The sequence below is a fragment of the Chionomys nivalis genome, chromosome 13 (genome assembly GCF_950005125.1).
Source record: "Chionomys nivalis chromosome 13, mChiNiv1.1, whole genome shotgun sequence".
NCBI classification, from domain to species: domain Eukaryota; kingdom Metazoa; phylum Chordata; class Mammalia; order Rodentia; family Cricetidae; genus Chionomys; species Chionomys nivalis.
In genome coordinates, this window is record NC_080098.1 from 39,677,757 (window position 1) to 39,697,157 (window position 19,401).

The window sequence follows — 19,401 nt, forward strand, 5'->3', positions numbered from 1 at the left end:
TTATAAACAATATATGGGAACATGGGCGCAGTTTTTTCTCTCCAAACTGCTTCCTGCTGAATGGGGGCGCTGTTATTCGGGTCTTTTATGGGATAACCTGTCTGCTAGGTTCATCTCAGTTGGCAGTTGAGCAAAGTAATTTTTTGAAGGTGTTCACAGCAACCCTTCAGGAGGACGTGGTCCATCATACCATATTGGGATAAAGGCAATCCACAGTGTCCCATCCTCTGTGAAAACAAAAGAAGAAACTCTTTTCCAAAGTATCATATCCTTAGATACAAATTCTGAAGTCAAGGTATTTTGAAAATATCTATCTTGGATTAGTTCAGCAGCATTTATAAACAAATATCTTTTAGCATCTGTTGCTCCTTCCTCAGCATTCAAACAATTCAAAGAGAGCATAATAGCATACAGTATCAAGATTCTCTGTGTATTTTCCATCTTTGTGCAGCTTTATTTTAACTCTATTTTGTTTATTTTTACTTTTGTTTTATATTCTCTGTATATATTTGTCCTGGAATAACTCTGTAGACCAGACTGTCCTTGAACTCTCGGAGATCCTTCTGTCTCTGCCTTCCAGGCACTGGGATTAAAGGTGTGTGCTACCACACCCAACTACTTTCTTCCTTTCTGTCTTTTAGCCTGCATATATTTTTTACACACTGTAAATCATTTAGAAATTTTGTTTTGTTTTGTTTTTAAGTCTCTCTTTACTGCATATCTCTCTTTTTTTATCTGACCACATGAGCCTTCAAATTACTGAGCAATATATGGGTAGGATTAAAGCCGTGGCTTTGCCAGCAGGTCCAACCCATTCCTTAGCTTTACAGCCTCATGGCAGAGGTACCCGCTGTAGCCATGTTTATCACCACAACTCTGTGGCGTTTCAAGGTCTTTGCCAACAAGCAAACTGCAGCATTACGTCCACAGACAACAATCAAGTCCTCTCTCTGTAGTAGGCCCTCCTGCCTCAAACAGTCAGAGTTTGCCCTGGTAGGATGGACCAGAACGCCAGCATTTTAAAACAGCACAACTTTTTTTTTTTTTTTGTTTTTGTTTTTGTTATGGCCGAAAACAAACAAGCATTCAGTCAGCTTTTATCAATACCATTTAAGTGTTTCGTGGCAGGACCTCTTAATGAGCTGCAGGGTTTTGCAGCTGAAGCTGAGTCAGGAAGCCTCTCTTACATGAGAGTGCTTGCTTGCCTCTAGCAGGCAGAGCAGACCCGAGAAATTGCTGCTACCAAGAAAACATGCTGTACTCTATTCTTTCCCAAGCTTTCTGTGGATTCAGTTGTCCACACGTTGGGGGCCATCTGTAGTGGGGAGCTGCGGGCCTCTTCCCACAGCCCGGCTCATGGTTGCCTGGCTAGCTTATGCCCCAAAATAACGACACACAAACTCTATTCTTTTAAACACTGCTTGGCCCATTTCTGTTCATGTATGTAGCACCCCAAGGTGCGCTTACCGGGAAGATTCTAGCCTACGTCCATCCTGGGTCAGAGCTTCATCGTGTCTGCTCTGGAGAGGAGAGCATGGCGTCTGTCTCTCAGAGGAGCTGCCCTGCATCTGAGCTCACTTCCTCTTCCTCCCAGTATTCTATTCTGTTTACTCCACCTATCTAAATTCTGCCCTATCAGATGGGCCAAGGCAGTTTCTTTATTAGCCAATGACCTTCCTCCATCATGGAACAGACAGCAAGAAAGATTGTGTGACCTCAGGCAGTTCCTATATTTTCTGGGGACTCATTCCCATGTACATGATGGGAATAACTATTGTACTTACTAAAAACACATTTGAAGCCTTTGCCTTCAGGTCCCCTAGTCAGGGTTCAGAGTATGTTGTGGTCACCGAGGGGAGCTTCTAGGAGAGCAACTGTCTGTCATGTCATCCCTTCAGGTGAGTCAATGCAGCGCATCTAGGAAGAGAAGGTCTGCATTAGATGACACAGCTGAAGCCCAGGGGAAGGCTAATTCGATAAGCTGCACTTGTCTCCAGCCTTGGAAAGTCTCTGTCCGCTGCCTGACAGTGCCGACACCCTGATGCTGATCTTTGTGATCCCATTAGAACTGAAACAGGAGTGAATTTTTGTACGGGAAACGCTCTTGCTGGATATAGTCCATTTCTAAAATCTTTTAGGATGTGGATTTGGCTAAAATGTTCCACACACCATTTTCCAATGCACTGATTGAGTGTTTTTATCATCTTACTTTTTTTCAGTATAAAAACACCATATTTCAGTCACATGTTGTTAAATGCTTTTCTCATTTTGTACATTCCTGACCAATAATGCATTCTCAAAACCCATGACAAACAATGAAAATTTAAAGAATAATGGAAAGGTGTATTATTATCCTTAGAACATTTCATGATTCCATTTTTTCCCACGGCAATGCCACTATTGACACTGTTGCTTTAATGAAATGGCTGCTGTACTACAGTGGTCCCTGTGGATTCCTGAACATTTGGACCCTGAGTTTCAGGTGCAAACATCATCCTTCCGGATAACAGAACCACAGGAACACAGAATCATTCCGTGTTCAGAGTCTACTCACCATGAGTGATGAACCATTTTCATTAAGTAGGTTTAAGTTACTTTATTTGCATAATATTCTTAAATTGGGCATTATAATAACTAGGATTAGTTTTTGAAGTACTAAAAAGGAAAAAAAATGCAAATCAAATTCTTTGATTTGTTTTGGAAATGATCTCATGTTGCCTAAACTGGACTCAAACTTACTGTATAGCTAAGGCTGGCCTTGGTCTTCTCACTTTTACTTTCTTCATTTGAGGATTTTAGGTGTGGGACATTATATCCAGCTTTAAACTTGTTTTTTGTTTATTTGGTTGGGTTTTTTGTTTTTGTCTTTAGAAATAAGATTAAGAACCACCACTCACCGAGAGCCCTGGAAGGATGCCCTTTTCCTCCCCTCTTGCCCCCGAGACCTGTGGTGGGTGAGGGAGCTAACCCTTCTCCTTACCAGCTGCAGCACTCAGGAAAGTAGGCACTGCGCCTCGCCTGCGCAGCACAGCAGAGCTCACCCTGTTGACAGGGATATAGGTGAACTGCCCTGAAAGCATGAGCAGGGGATAGCTGGTCCTGGCCCTTATCTGCCATGATGTCATGAAGTTGGAGAGCTCTTCCTCCTCTTTCCGAGCTTTAGCAATTGGCCTCTGCACCTCACCTGGGCAGTACAGTTGAGCTGGTCCTCATGGTCCAGGTGCGTGAGAAAGCAGGAGAACTGTCCCTGTCCCTTGCTCATGGCTACAGTGTGTGAACTAGCCATGGCAATGCTAGAGAGCTCAGGCCGGTGGTGAGGACAGGGGAGAGCTGATGGGCTGACCAACCCTGCAACTACCTAGTCCCAGAACCAGGCTTATGAGTTGGCCCACCCCAACATTCATCCCATCTATGATCTACAGAAGCATATGAAGGGGCCGGTCTGGTCCTGTAGAAGCTTCAGTATCTCGATGACACAGGGCAACAATAGAATACTTAAGAAGAGGAGTCCCAGCGAGGGCCCGGCTTTGTTAGTGTAACAGACACTGGAAGCCTTGAACCAGTGACTCTTTGCAATGAACGCTTTCAAGTAAAGATCTATGGACTAAAGGGTTTACTGTGTGACTCACTGTGTCACACTGCAGTTTCCATGATGAGATTTCTTTTTTAAATTTTATTTTATTTGGGGAGGTTGCAAGGGCGGAGTGCAGATGTGAAGGGACAGAAAAATGAACGGGATTGAGGTGGATGATGTAAAAGACACAAAGAATAAATAAGATTTTTTAAAAGAAAGATTTACTACTCACATAAATTTGGAAGTGACAACCCAGACATGGCATGGTAGACTGACAATACCAGATACCTTTTCCCCCGATCCTCTGGATACCTCATAACTGGTAATATGACAGACTTTCATTCTATAAATGAGGTTTCAGCCACATTTTGTTTCTGTTTCCGTCTGGGTTAGCTCAGTTTCTTCAATTGCTGCAGAGAAATTAGCTGTCTCACGGGAGTTCTTTTCAATCTTTTAGCTCCAGTGTCTGTCTACTGGAACATGGGAACCTGTTAAGACATCCACATTCTTTAGTAATTCAGAATCAGAGATGAACTTTAAGCAAGCCACACTCTTAGCTTGGTTGTTAGCTACAAAGACTATCTTACTGTTTGCTTTCTAATTAGTCCATATTCTATCTTCTCATATCTTGGGGAGTATTGCTTGCTAAGTTGCATGGTTTTATATATGTTAGAAATTTAGTGAAATGTGTCTGAGATTATGGAGTCATTGTCTCTTGTTTTTCCCCTAGAAATGTGATGTGCTGTGGGAAGACTTCCATCAAAAGCTAGTAGACGGGTCCTTGCTGACGCTGGACACCTACTTGGGCCAGTTTCCTGACATAAAGGTATTTCACTCTCCGTGTGTGAGGGAAATAATTGGATGGTTCCATGCGGTTACTGAAACCAGGGCAACAGAGGAGAATTGAAAGTTCTCACGCTTAAATGAAAGACATTTGTAACTTTTCATTTGTTAAGCATGGGTTTCATTCTATTCCTATTATTGTGAAATAAAATCCAGCTACCGAAATCAAAGTGTCTCTCTTAGTGAACACTTCAATGTTTCTTTCTTTGCCAGAGTCTTTTCAAGCCTATAGATACAAAATCAGAAATCAAACGTATCCAAATCTTCATTGTATTCAAACCTCGTGGGGTGATTTTCATTAGAATAAATGGTCACAGAGAATGGAGAAAGCTAACTGTAAATGAAAAGAGAAGTGTGGTATTTCGTTATTTTCTGTTACTTTTACATGTGGTCACAGCATATCTGGGCATCTTTTCTGTCCTAGAAATTTTCAGATTAAAATCGAAATATAAGCCCTTAAGGTGTATTTGCATTAGGATATAACTGCATGTGTTTAAAACAGTTGGTTTAGTTCTTAACTCCTCTGCAGGGGTAAATAAAGAAGTGAATGGTTGAATGTTGTAGATTTGGAACTGACTTTGGAGGTAAAGACGAGTTTAAACAAACATCTATATGCAACGGATAGGTAGTATTAGACCTTGTGCTCCTGTGTTCAAGATGGACTCAGGGCACGTTGACCCTCTAGCAGGGTAAGGCGGCTATGAATCAGCACCTGTGGGCATCTGGAGCATTTCTTTGTAAAATCCACTGTGACCTGGATTGCTCAGAAGTTGTGACAAATACCAGGAAATTTCCTTCATGCTCCATTGGCAAAATCATCAGCCAAAAGAGAGGATTGGAACACTGTGTAGCATGGCAGATAATTAAGGGATTCTGTGGATATCTCAGGAAAGAGACAATTTGGAGAGTGGACAATAACTGTATTTAATTATTTGTGTGTGTGTGTGTGTGTAAACAGATTTAAATTTTACATGTGCTCAACGCGTGCAGTTTGGAAGTAGGAGTAGTCTCCCTAAGGTCGTAAAACGATGGTTGGTGAATGTGTACTAAGGGGTTGTTGATGGAAAGGAGCTCTGTGAGTAAGATAACTAAATGGAAAGTTTCCAAAGCATAGAACAGAGGTGACTTCCCTGACTCCTATTAACATCACAGGCCACGTGCATTTCAAACCTCATGCAAATTCTCAAGCATTTACTGTAGCCTATCACAGAGTGCAGTGAAGTACCATTCATGAGGATGATGTTTGACTGGCAGGGCACCCTGTGTTATGGTTCTCAGTGTGTACCCCTGACATCTAAAACTCAATATTATAATAAAAACCCACATGTCACCAACCCAGGCAGCCTTGCAGCTGCGAGCTGTTATTATAAAATGCAGTTTAGATTCTAAGTTGGCAGCCATGCATGAGCAACTAATCATGTATTTACTTCACTGTGCCAAAACGAATTCCAAATTGGGGTTGTTAGAGAATTTTTAAAAGTGTAACAATTGTTTTCTAAACTACAGAAATTTAGGGCAGCGAGGGAGTTCAAGAAATTTTAATTAAATTTATTATTGCTTAACACTTATTACTATTACTTAAATTGACTTATTTAATTAAATTTACTATTGGGTACTTAATTAAGCTGTGTTATAAGAAAAAGTTAATCTGAGTTAATTCTGTTCTTATGAAGCATCTATCTATCTATCTATCTATCTATCTATCTATCTATCTATCTATCTATCTATCTATCTATCTATCATCTATTCAAACTCCTGAAAGTGTCACATAGGAAAAAAAATAAGGTTGATTTTTTGTTCCAGCACACAACTATATGTGTCTAGTGAATGACATGTCTTAAAATATTCACCTCTGCCCTTATGAGAACCTTGTCAGTTACACAGGGAAATGTCTCACTAGATTCACTTCACTTATCTTTTGAACAAAACCAAATTACCAGTGCACTCTTCCACCTCATTTCGAAGCATGGGAGTAACTGAATTTCAGCTCTTTTCAAAGACAAATTCAATCTTCAATAGCTCAAGATTTGTTATTTGGGAAATATTAAAGATGTCCCTAGGCAGAGGCACATCTGTATAGAACTCTGGGGACACTGAACGATGCTCAAGCTTCTGCCCCATAGAAGTAAACAGTCAGGTGCTTGTTAAAAACAATGAAATGAGCTTTATCACCTGTCTGGCACAAGAGATCCACCAGCCTTGTTGAAGGGATTCACTCTCCCCCACTCAGACTAGCTCAGTGACTACCATAAGGCCACTCTGGGTGTGTCTTGAAGCATTTCATTGCTATTTGGAAGTAGTAGTAACAGAAAAATATCATTGAAATGCAAATTAAGATCTGAAGCTGCTTAGTTTGAATAACCTTCTGAACCTACCTGTCACCATGTCAGCGGGCTGTGGAGAAGTTGTGCTGAGTGGCAGGAATAATTAGCGGAGTCTGTGGAAGCATTGGGAGGGGCATTAGCAGAGTCCTAGGAATGGGGTAGGGCTGACAGAAGGCAGGCAGGAGAGAGCTCAGAAGATGCGAATTGGAAGAAGGTGTGGTCTCTGGCTCTGCTCACCTTGCACTCACACTCCCTGGAGTCAGCTGCCCTCTTGAGTTCTGTTTCTCTTACCTCATCTACTCCTGGTGTCGATCGGTGGAGTGGATTTCTGATTTAATTCGTGCTAAGATCAGGCATGGTGGATAGTTCTAGGCAAATTACAGGTTAATCTCATGTAACTCAATTACCCGTGAGTTAAACAGGAGTAATCCTTACCACATTCATACGGTAGGCTGCTGTGCAGACTCTTCAGTGGTTACTGTGTTATGGAAAACCATAAATACATTATTAATATTGTTTTTCCTTGTGTTAGTATATCCAATTGAAAAGGTTTTCAAATGTCATCTCACAAAATGGTGTTTATTTTTAGACCAGCTGGGCACAACTAGATGGCTGTCAAATCTTCTCTCAAGCTATTTAAGTAATCTAAGTCTGGATCTCAGAATTTCGTGTGTCTTATCCTATTTATTTATTGGTTCCACTTCTCTAAACATTTTAGTGATCACTATGCATTTATAAATATGCATTTCAACTGTCATATTTAACTCCACACAGTTTATAGCATTTGATACATCATCTACGAAGCCATTATATACTCTAGTCCTCCTCCCATTTGTGCTATGATTTATTCATATTTCCCTCTACATGTGTTATGAGCTCCATGATACATTCCTTCTGTTTTGCTGCTGTTGTTTCAGCTAGGTAATAATGTTTACATGGAATTAAAAATGAAGGCAGTTGTATGTGTTTGCCTTTGATTTGCCATTTATATTACTGTGTCATGGAGTTCCATTTATGATATTAAAAGCAATATGCTCAGAATGAATTCCCTATTTTTGTTTGTCTGTAATTAATTTTCTTTCACCTTCATTTTTGGAAGTTATTTTTACTGGCTATAGTCTGTCTTGAGATTTTTTTTTAATCTTATTTTTTAAATATTTTACAGCAAGGTCATTGCTTTATGACTTGTATGGCATCTAAAGCTTAGTTTGCTGTATGTAGTTCTTATGGTTTCAGTTTTAAATTACTTTTTATCTTAGCTTACAGAATGATGAGTTCTATTGTCTCATTGTCATCCATACATATTATTGTGTCTTGTTCAGTCACTTTTCTTCTCCTATGCTTTTCGTTGTCATTGGCTTTGAAGAGTCTGACTAGGACAGGCCTGGGTGTCCACGGGTCAGCAATTGTCCCTTCTAGTTTTCTCAGATGTATACTTCTGTTACTGAGCGCTTAGGTTCACAAACCAGATGCCCAGTTTCCCTGGATATTAATACAAACAATGGAGCCAGAACTGATAAAAAATAAAATGGATTCTCTTACAATTTGGCCATCACTGTAAATAGGAGACAACTTCGGTCTTTCCTGAGACGATGGTAAAAAAAAAAAAAAAAACTTGTGACGTGAAAAACCAGAAAGTATTGCATAAGTTAATTTAACTGTGGGGTAAGATTCTGGAACTGTGAAATCTCTTCTTATAAAGCCAGTTCCTCTTTTGGCTGGTGCTACAGCTATAGGTGTCCCTCCCCATGCATGGCATTTAAGAGGAATTTTAATTCTTTGGAGTCCATTGTCTCAATAGTTTGACTACTGAAAGGGAGGGACACAGATTCTGTTTTAGGGTATCACCTTCCCTGCCAGAGCTTCAGCATAGAATCATAGTTACAGTTCTCTCTCTCTCTCTCTCTCTCTCTCTCTCTCTCTCTCTCTCTCTCCCTCTCTCTTCCTCTCTCTGTCTCTCTGTCTGTTTGTGTCTCCCCCTTCTCTCTCTGTCACTCTCTCATTCTGCCCCACATTCAGTCTGGAAAGAAATACATAGGTGGAATGAACACAAATTAAGAGTTAAAGTTAGGGCCAGGTGCAGGTGGCATACACCTTCAATCTCAGCTTTTGAGAGACAAAGGCGGCAGATCTCTGAGGTCAACCTAGTCTACAAAGAGAGTTGTTGTCAGCCAAGGCTACACACAGAAACCATATCTTGAAAAAACCAAAACAAAGAAACAAACAAAAAACAAAAAAGAAGCCAAAGTTAGAGGACATTCAGTTAATGTAAAGTTAATTCATAGTAATCACTAATATGCCATAATCAGATTCACTAACTTTTAAAAGGGCTGGAATGACTCCATTCTATTACTGGTTTTCAGACAAAATATCCCTAGCAGGCTACACTTCCCTCACACTCGTGAGCCTCCTGCTCCCCCTTCTAACAGCTTCTAACATGATAATGCTGTCATGTATCACCGTGCCCAGTGTGACCATGTGAACTATGACAAGTTCCTCTTGTGTCTCTGAATGACATTCTCTGCAAGCGTCCCTGACAAGCCATCTTGAAGCTCAGTTTTTAATTGTCCCTATTGCTGGAATGACGATCTGATCTCATGATGGAGAAGTAGCAGGCAGGACATAGCACCAAATTTAAGTAATGAGAGATCTGGGAAGAAAATTCTCAGGCTAGATCTACTGTTGCATCTCAGGAGGACAGAGTGCCTATTGGTTTTGCTCTTGATAGGAGCTTGTTTTTCCAGGTCATGTATGCTTTTGCTCCCGGGTTTTGGGTGGAATGCTTTTCCAAACCATTCTTTCTTAGAAGTTCACCTTTATGAAAGCCTTCCTGTGGTTCCTGTTAAGTGCTCAGACTTCCTAAATGAAAGAAGTGAGATTGTTTGCTTCCCCCCTGCAGGAGAATATCAACAGAGGGTTTCTGAAGAGAGGAATCTGTAGCCCATGTAGCAGAAATAGGAGTCTCTTCTTATACATTTCTGAGGATGGATGTGACTTCCCAAAATAAGCTATGGGTGCCAGGAATGCCTAGCTCTCTTTCAATTTTCTTCTTTATGTTTCTGTATGGATAACTTATTATAGTAGATTAGCTATTATAATAGCAAGCAATGACAAAATTCATTCATTAGTCTAGAATAGGGAGAATAATTCATAGAGCACAGAGTGAGAGGGCGATGGACTAGGTACTCAGCAGAGCATCACTTGAAGTACAGGGGCCTTGAGCTGTGGGGGACTCCATCCTGGAGAAGCTCTTTTCTGCTTAGGGTGAGTTTCCTTATGGGCATCTTCATGCAAAGTAACTTGTTCCGTATGAGGGTGAACAGACCATCTTGGCTACTATACAGCTCTGGGAATTTAAATGTGGGTAAATGTGTATAGTTTCTGACTATATGATTCGTAAGCAAGGAGGAGTCATATAGATGACAAATGAAGATGGTCCTGGTTGAACAATGTTCAGTCCTGATCAAAAACGTGGTCATGGGACTGGGGTTGTGTTGTACAGCACTCCATAGCTAGTGGTTCAGGATTTCTGGACTAGGATTGTGAAAATTCCTCAGTGGGGTGGCCCTATGAATGAACTAGCTCATGAGTAGTGCCCCTGTGTACTGGACCCCAGCATTTCCAAAGTGATATATTAGCTCTAGTTTCTAAAACTTCAAGGACAATGACATACTGAAAAAAGATTTATTAGAGAGTAAAGCTGTCTTAGGGAACTGCAGTTAGTATGCTATTATAATCATAAAACAAAACCTTATGTGGCTTTCTCCTGTCTTCAGACTGCAAGCATATTAAGAGTAACCATAGACGCTAATAGAGAGTCCAGGTTTGCCTGATACTCCAAACACTCTGGGATTTCCTGTTCTTTGATGGAAACATGTAACTTTAACTGCTCATGATCAGTCTCATTATTTGCAGAAGGGACATTGTTTACAGTACAAAGGTCTAGAAGCTTTGTTTTGATTTCTAGCTGTCTTTTTTCCTACTCATATTGCTGCTCACCTCTATCTTCTGTTAAAATCCTCACCTTCCATGCCAGTGAGATGGTTCAATGGCTCAGCAGGTGGGGGTGCTTGCCACCATGCCTGACGACCCACCTGAGTTCAATCCCAGGGAAGTCACGTGGTAGAAGGAGAGCCCAGACTCCTGTAGATTGTTCTTTAACTATACTCACACAGGCAGAAACATATGTAAATGCAATGACTCTTGTAAAGTCTTCAGCTGCTTTTGACCCAGAAAGCATTTGACCTTTGACTTTTGGCAGTCATAGACTCTGTGACCACCTCCCCTTCAGGTCATGTGTTGTCTATGTTTGCAGAATCGCATCGCTAAGCGCAGCAGGAAGCTCGTGGACTATGACAGTGCTCGCCATCACTTGGAGGCTCTGCAGAGTTCCAAAAGGAAGGATGAGAGTCGGATCTCCAAGGTAGGGTTGCATCCAGTGAGTGACTTCACTCTTCAAATCTTGAGGCTTGTAGCAGCCTTGTTTTTAAAAGTTGGACATTTCCATTTTTAAAGGAAGACTGCAATCAGGATAGAATTCAAACTAAATCACAGTTTTCTAAGTAACTTTAATTAAAATAAGGTTTTTTTCATGTTATTATAAGTGAGATCCATGACTGACACATTTTGATCAGAATAAATTTGAGCCTTTTGCAGTGCTTCAAGTTCAAAGAAACCCAGGAGAGTTTCTGCACTTCTTTATGGTCCATGAACTTTGCCAAAACATAGATTCAGGTGGGAGGCCAACCTTGGCATTCTTAGACAGAACTCTCAACTGAAAATAAGACAGAAGCTACATTTGCATAACATCAGTTTCTTGGAGAAGATTCATTTCTACAGCTCTTATCATTGTAATAGTTCCTTTCTTAATGCTGTGATAAAACACCATACCTAGGCAACTTGTAGAAGAAAGGCTATTTGGGGCTTTGGGTATTGGACAGGTACGCATCCATCACCACCACAGTGGGGAAGTATGACAGCAGGCAGGCATAGCAATTGGAGCAGATATCAGGGAGGTCATACTTTACATCATAAGCAGGAAGCAGAGAGATCAAAGTCAAACTCTGAAAGTCTTTAAATTTCCAAAACCAGCCCCTCCCCACCAGTGGCATATATCCTCCATCAAGGTTATACCTCCCAAGCCTCTTAAACCTCATTACTGATTGAGGACCAATTATTCAAATGCTGGAGTCTATGAGGATCATCTCATTTAAGCCATCACGATTATGTGGACATTGGAGATGCCAGCTAAATGATATCAGCTCTCCACTCTTCCCTTGGATTCCAGTCTTCGTTTGTCTTCTCTACCACACACCATTGCCAAGTCATCTTCCAACATGGCATCTCTAGATCAGGTTCCCTACTGCCTACCTCTCTTAGTGGCCCCCATTAGGAAAAAAAAAAAACCAACCCCAATCCCCTAGTATGACAAGCAAGATCTTCAGTTTGGAAATAAATTACTTGTCCACCCTTGTCAACTTTCAAGTTTTTTCCTCTCTCCTTTCCTTCTTCTGTACACCCACCCTGAGCAGATCCTGCATGAATTACCCATCACTTCCTAAGCACATGAGATAGCAGCTGCCCTTCAAGCAAAGCCTCACAGAGGCCAGGCTCTGTAGAGCACTTCATCTATATTGTCTTTATTTCCTATGTATCCAAGTCAAGGCAGTACAAAAGGTAAATCTGTCAAGGCTGTACCATTGGAATTCCAGCCTGTGGGTCATTGCTTTCTTATATGGTGAAGGGATAGTTTTCTCTGTAGTGTGTTCTACAGCGAATTATAAGTCTATCTTGAAAATACATCTGGTAATGATTTAGACGTTCCATGGGGCTTTGACTTTTCTACAAGAGCGTTCATGAGTAGTATCCACAGCAGAGATTGGTAGAGGCAATATAGCATTTTGTAGAGTTAACAAATCAGAACAAGCCTGGAAAAATAGCAACTGGCTTTCCTGTGAATCTTACCATGTCATATTTAATAGCAAAATGGAATGGTTTTCAACAAATATTTCTTCTCAAAGTCTTCTCAGAGTATCACAAGACAATTCTTATTTAATACGAAGTGATCTTTTCTGCATAGGAATGACCCCTTTGTGTGCCAACATGCTGTGTGTCTTTTCTAGGCAGAAGAAGAGTTCCAGAAAGCTCAGAAAGTGTTTGAAGAGTTCAACGTTGACTTACAAGAAGAATTACCATCATTGTGGTCAAGGTAAACATGCTTCTGCTCCAGTTTGCACATTCCACCTTTAGCAGTCCAAGAGAAGTGACTTCCCCCGTGTCACCTTCCTTGTCTATAATGCCTCTGTGTTGGCTGGGAAAAGTTCTGCACCTATGATTTCCAATATGGAAACCACTTGCCACATATATCTAATGAATTCTCTGGATATGGTTGGGGAGACTGAGGAATCTTATATTTATTTCCTTGTATCTCATTTTAATGAAATAGCTATATGTGCCTGGCAGATATTTAAACCCTGATAGATTTCTCGGTGAAAACTCAAATTCTAATTAGGAAAATTTCCCCTGATCTTAAGACTTAGAGTAAGACCACTCCAGCTCTTGGTTGGATTTCCCTTATCCTTAGACTTCATCTAGTCTCTGACCTTGTTCTTTGGACCATTAACCTGGGCTCTAATCCTGTACCAAATGCTGTTCGTATTCACAGGCATTCCACAGTTCTCATGGTATCAAGTGAGATTTATGTGTTTTATTCCATTTTTATTACTCAGTGGTAGGACCAGGAAGTTGCTAGTTCTCAGAAACAGTTCCGTGCCACCAGCCCTTCAAACAGAACTCTGTTCGCCATTCTGTATTACTGTTAATCTCTTCCCTACCTTCTAAATTGCTGGTGGCCCTGAAGAAAGTAACCACATATGTGAACTTAATTTCCCGCTGCTTTTATCTGCTGCACTCTTTAACTGAAATTGCACACAGTCCTGAATTTTCATAAGCACATAGTTCTTTTCCTATTGACATTGCTCAAGCCTGAAAATGAAGTCAGCAGTTTTAATCTTTAGTGTCTCCTATGAGGAAATGCACAGGATGGGCCATGCAGCAGTGAACATGTACTCAGTGATAAATGCTTGAATTCCTGCATCAAACTCATGTTAGACATTCAGAAATTATTCACTGTTTCCCATTGTGCTGTGGTATTCATTGGGTCTTCAATTCTCTGTTTTCTGCCTAATTATTCTATTTATTACTGAAGCTGAGTTATTGGCATTAACTATTTTCAGGCCCAGTTTTCCTCTTTTGTTCTGTCAGCTTTTAAAAAATCCACTTTACTCCTTTTTCAGATGTGCATATTATTGAGGATATTCTTATAAAATGTTCTATGTTTTTGTTTGCTTGCTTTGAGACCAGGTCTCATGTAGCCCAGGCTGGCTTTTAACTTGATTTATAACAAAGGTTACCTTGAATTCCTGATCCTCTTGTATAAATGGAGACTGTGCTTACATTTCCTAGCCTCCCTGACCCAAATAACCACACAGAAACTCTTTTAATTACAACACTGTTTGACCAATGGTTCAGGTATATTCCTAGATAACTCTTACATCTTAAATTAACCCATGTCTATTAATCTGTGTATTGCCTCAAGGCTGTGAATTACCAGTAAGGTACTGGCGTCTTTCACCTTTTACAGCTAAATGACATCACCCTGACTCTACCTTCTTTCCTCGCCTATCTCTGCTTGGATTTTGTAGTAAGAAGCTGCGGGCTGCGTTCCTGCTGCCCCCGCTCCCGGCCGCCTGACTAGCTTATGCCCCCAAAATAATGACACACAAATTGTATTCTTTTAAACACTGCTTCGCTCATTCGCTCTAACCTCTTACTGGCTAACTCTCACATCTTGATTAACCCATTTCTAATAATCTGTGTACCACCACTACTGGTAAGATCTTAACCTGCATCCATCTTGGAGAGGAGAGCTATGGCGACTGACTGACTTGGCTTCTTTCTCCCAGCATTCTGTTCCGTCTACTCCGCCTACCTAATTTTCTATCCTATTAAAGGCCAAGGCAGTTTTTTTTTATTAACCAATAGACGTACGACCCTCCTCCATCAGGACTTCCTGCCTTTCTATATTCTGCCCTGCCATAGGCCAAAGTAGCTTCTTAACAGTGATAAAACATATTCACAAGATACAGTGGGGAATCCTACATCACTCTTGACTTTACCTCCAAAGTGCTGGGATTACAGGTGTACACCACCGCATGGAGCTATATAGTATAATCTTTTATCTTTCTTAATAAATGTTTGTCTGATACCTACTCCAAGTCTCTGTTGCTCACTCTTTACATGGTACCTTTCTCATCTCCCTTTTCCATTCTTTTCCTTTCGCTCTGTTTGCATCTTTGAATCTAAAAGGTGGATGGTATTAAGCTTGATGCTTGTCTTTAGTTTGCTCTTTATTTCTTTTGTTCTTTTAATGTCCATTGCTTCCCTGCAAAGAAAATTGTTTCAAAAGTTTGGATGTATAAAGAAGAGAAGTAAGGTCCAGGGAGATGTCTCAGTCTGTGAAGTGTTCTCCATGCAAGCATGAGAACCTGATGTCAGATTCCTATTGCCAAATAGAGCTGGGTGTAGTGGCATGCATTTGTACCAACCTGAGCGCCAGAGAGATGGCTTTCTGGAGTTTGCCAACCATCGATTGGTCAATTGGTGACCTGCAGTTTCAGTGAAAGAACTTAATATTGTTTTAAAATATGAGGTGAGAGTTCTACCATCAGACACAATATGCACATGTACAAATGTACACACACATATATATGTTTAAAGGAATAATCTACTACACAGAGAAAGATATAGATTGCAAAAGATTGTATTATTTATTGTAAATGGAAGTTTCTGTTACACCCAGTCCAGAAACTGTTCAGTCCCAAATATATACACAGAGGCTTATATTAATTACAAACTATTTGACTTGTTAGCTCAGCCTTATTATTAGCTAGCTCTTATAACTTTAACACACAATTCTTGTTTATGTTTAGCCACATGGCTTGATACCTTTTCTCATTCAAGGCATTCTTATCCTGCTCCCTCTGCATCTGGCTGGTGACTGTCTCTGCCTTTCCTTTTCCCAGAGTTCTCCTAGTCTAGTCATTCCACCTATACTTCCTGCCTAGCTACTGACCAATCAGTGTTTAATTAAACTAATATGAGTGACAAATCTTTTAATTGGGGGAATTGTTGGAGGTTGAACTTAGAGTCTCACTCATACTACACAACTATTCTACCTCCTACCTATATTTATATTTTCACCAAGCTTGTGGTTCAAAGGACGTGGCTCTAAAGCATTGCTATAAAGAAGGGGGATGCTGTAGGGAATGCTTAAGCTGAAGTGTTTGAAGTCAATATTTGGTGAACAAATATTCCAAGTTGAAGAGTGCACACTTAAAGGCATGGGTATTGTAGATTTTAGATTCTTGGAACTGCTTTTAATTTTGAGGGCTTTTTATGTGTATGGATATTTTGCCTACATGTATTTCTAAGTACCACATTGTCTGGTAGCCATGAAAGTCAGACGAAGGTGTCGGGTCTCCTAGAACTGGGAAGTTAGGGATGGTTGTGAGCTACCATGCGAGTGTTGGGAACTAAACTCAGGTCCTCTGAAAGAGCAGTCAGTGCTCTTGACTGCTAAGGCATCTCTCCCAGCTCCAGTTCTTTGAAGTTTAGTGTAAAGTGTCATGAGGTTGATTGGAAAGCAAATGCTAAGGAGGGAATTATGGGGAGAGAGCAGAACTAAGACTGAGGTGAGATTCACTTATTTGTCAGATAGTTATTAGCCACCACTGTGTATCTCTCTTCTTTAAGGTGTTATAGATCTCACACTGAAAGTTTTTTTTTTCTTACAGCCTGATGTGAAGGATAAATAGAAACAAAAAGTAAAATATCAGACAAAGCTAGCATAATGGTGACTGACATTGCTGATTGGCCAGTGTAACTTCAGACATGAGGAAAGCTTCCCTCGTAGATTTAGTACATGCTGAAAATGAAGGTTTGGGGATGCACCGAGTCCCATCTTAAGTGTGCTATGTTTGAAGAATCATTAGGAAGTCTATTAAGGTAACAGCGAGTGGGGCTCAGAAAGGAAGGTAGGAAACACTAAGTATAGGCGACGTAGATGCCCAGATGCCTGAGTGGCTGTGTGAAACCGTGTGCAGTGTCAAGAAGCCCTGAAGGAAACTCTGAGAGGAAATAATCAGAGCTCTATCCGGGCCCTGAAGGGAAGTAGAACCTCAAGAAGCTGTGAATGGAGAAGAGGCCAATGATGATTGTGTTCCATGAGTGCCAATTACAATAGGAAGATCAAGTTCAGGGGAAATAATGACATTTCACCTTTGCTAAACTTCCAAAAAGGGTTCAGTGACTGGAGGGATCAGAGGCTCCATGGCAGGCACTGATGACTCCATCAGGTGTGAGGAAACAGCACAGTGGATATTTGGTTTGAAAGTCTTGATTTTAGGATGGGCATAAGGAATCATGCAGCAAATATAGAGAGTTGATAGAAAAAGTTAATCTTTGAAAAATCAACTCTTGTCACTTTGAGAAGATGACGGTGCCAGTGCAATGGGGGAATATTGGCCCGAGGATGTTTGGGATGAGTGGCCACTTGGAACTGTGTGAGGGTGTTGATAAACTAGTCAGACAGGGCTGGGGGCTATTTTACGAGATTCTGGCTTGAAAAGGACTGGACCCCAGTGGACTCTGTTACCTGGAATAAAGAAATAGTGGCCTCATGCTCAGGGTGAGAGAGTCTGGTGCACCCAGTCATAAATAAGATGTCTTCATCAGAGTCTTCCTCCCCTTTAGGTTCAGGGATCTATGTAGAAGTGGCAGACAGATTGTAAAAGTCAGAGGTAATGGATGATTCCAAGGAAGCAGCATCTTAAAGACACAATAGGATTGATGCACATATGAACTCACACAGACTGTGGCAGCGTGCACAGGGCCTGAACAGGCTCAAGTCAGACCAAGTCCCAGCACTGAGAAGGGGAAGTGATCACAGACTCCCACCCCTAACCAAGAAGCTATCTGCAACTGATACCTGCTGAAAAAAGTTAAAAATCTAGTTTTCTCCAATGGAGTCTTATTGGGTACACATTACACTTAAAGGTTGGCCTTGGGCCCAGAAGCAGTTGGGAAACAAAACAAACCCGATGGTATTTTTGTAGACTTTTATTTGTCTTGTTTGGACATTTTTTTTTGTCTTATTGGGTTTTTGCTTGTTTCATTTTGTTTTCTGTTTTTATCGTTTTGTGGAGGTTTTAAATGTGTGTGTTTTGCTTTTGTTTTAGGGAGAGTGAGAAATAACATAAGGGAGAAAACATGATCAAAATATGTTGTTTGAAAAAATTTTGAATAAAAACGTTTACAAAAAGCCAGAAAGACGTAGTAATTATACATAAGTTTTAAAAATAGAGTCACAGATACTTGCAAATGCAATAAAGGATTTTTGCCTGGGATAGATTGGATGTGAGACCCTGGGTTGCCCCAGTTCACAGATGGAACAATGAGAATGAGGCATAGATTTGGCATAGATCTGGCATAGATGTGGAAGAACAGGCATAATTAAGATGTCTGGGCCATTCTATGTGTACCTGCTTTTATGGTAGATAGTAGCCTGGGTGTAGAGTTCTGTTGGGTTAATGTTATGAATGAGTGAAAGAGAGTGGACCCATGAGACTTGGCCTATGCAGAGTGGTTGGGTTGGGGTTGCAGCTCAAATGTGAAGAGGCTAAGTGTTTAGCTGCAGGAGTGTGATTGGGTTCAGCATCTGGGGAAAAGTTGCGAGAATACTCCCCTTTCTGTACCCATCTCCATGGCAGGGAAGGTGGTAGAAACACAGGGGAAGCCGTGTCCTCCTCCACCTGATGTGCAGAATTCTCTTGGTGCATCCTGGAGGGAAACGTGTATAGGTTTGCATATGCCATCTGCTCTGTTTCCAAATATTTCCTTCATTTATGAGAACAAAATACTTCTGTGATGCCAACATGGAGATGGTGATTTAAAAAAAAAACATTTTGACAACTAATCAGAAACATCAAGGTGATGCCATAAACCAGGCATTTTGGGAGAACTGGTAAAGACTCAAGATCCATTATTATGAAGAACTTGTGAAATGAGTCTTCCAAGAAAATATATGCACTCAGAGCATGACACCCTGTAAATATGTACTTCACCGCTGTTCTCACTGGCATTTCATAAGTCAAGGCAGTCAGAATGCACCCATCCAATGACTTTTTCATTTGTTCATTCATTCATTTATTTGTTCATATTTACTATGTGCATTCTGTGCCCTAGGTGCCATGTCAGGGGCCAAGACTGCAGTTGTGGACAAGTCCATGGCCCCTGTTGAAAACAGTCTCTGTTTTCGTATACTAGAGAAAGTTTATATATGTTAAGTTGTATCACCACCACTATGACCATATTTTCTAAATTAACATGTGCTACTTAACTTCTAAATTGTAAAATCAAGCACAATATTATAAAAATATACATGCTTGTTTAATTATTTAAAATATAGTATTTCTTTCTGGTACTATACCAATTGTTTCTCTCAGAGAAATAAAAATTCAACATGAAAATCTAGTGTCTTAGTTTCTATTACTGTAATAAAATACTGTGACAGCAGCAACTTAAGGGTAAAGGGTTTATTTG

The 19,401-nt window shown here is 40.6% G+C and overlaps 1 protein-coding gene across 6 annotated transcripts in view; it reads left to right on the forward strand.

The window, feature by feature from the left end:
• Amph (amphiphysin) overlaps nucleotides 1-19,401 on the forward strand; it is a 180,195-nt gene that overhangs the window by 110,322 nt on the left and 50,472 nt on the right. For all 6 annotated transcript variants that reach the window (XM_057787207.1, XM_057787208.1, XM_057787212.1 and 3 more), the window contains exons 5-7: nucleotides 4,305-4,400; nucleotides 11,057-11,164; nucleotides 12,864-12,949. In XM_057787207.1, the coding sequence (XP_057643190.1) occupies nucleotides 4,305-4,400; nucleotides 11,057-11,164; nucleotides 12,864-12,949 (290 nt within the window). The remainder of the gene's footprint in view (nucleotides 1-4,304; nucleotides 4,401-11,056; nucleotides 11,165-12,863; nucleotides 12,950-19,401) is intronic.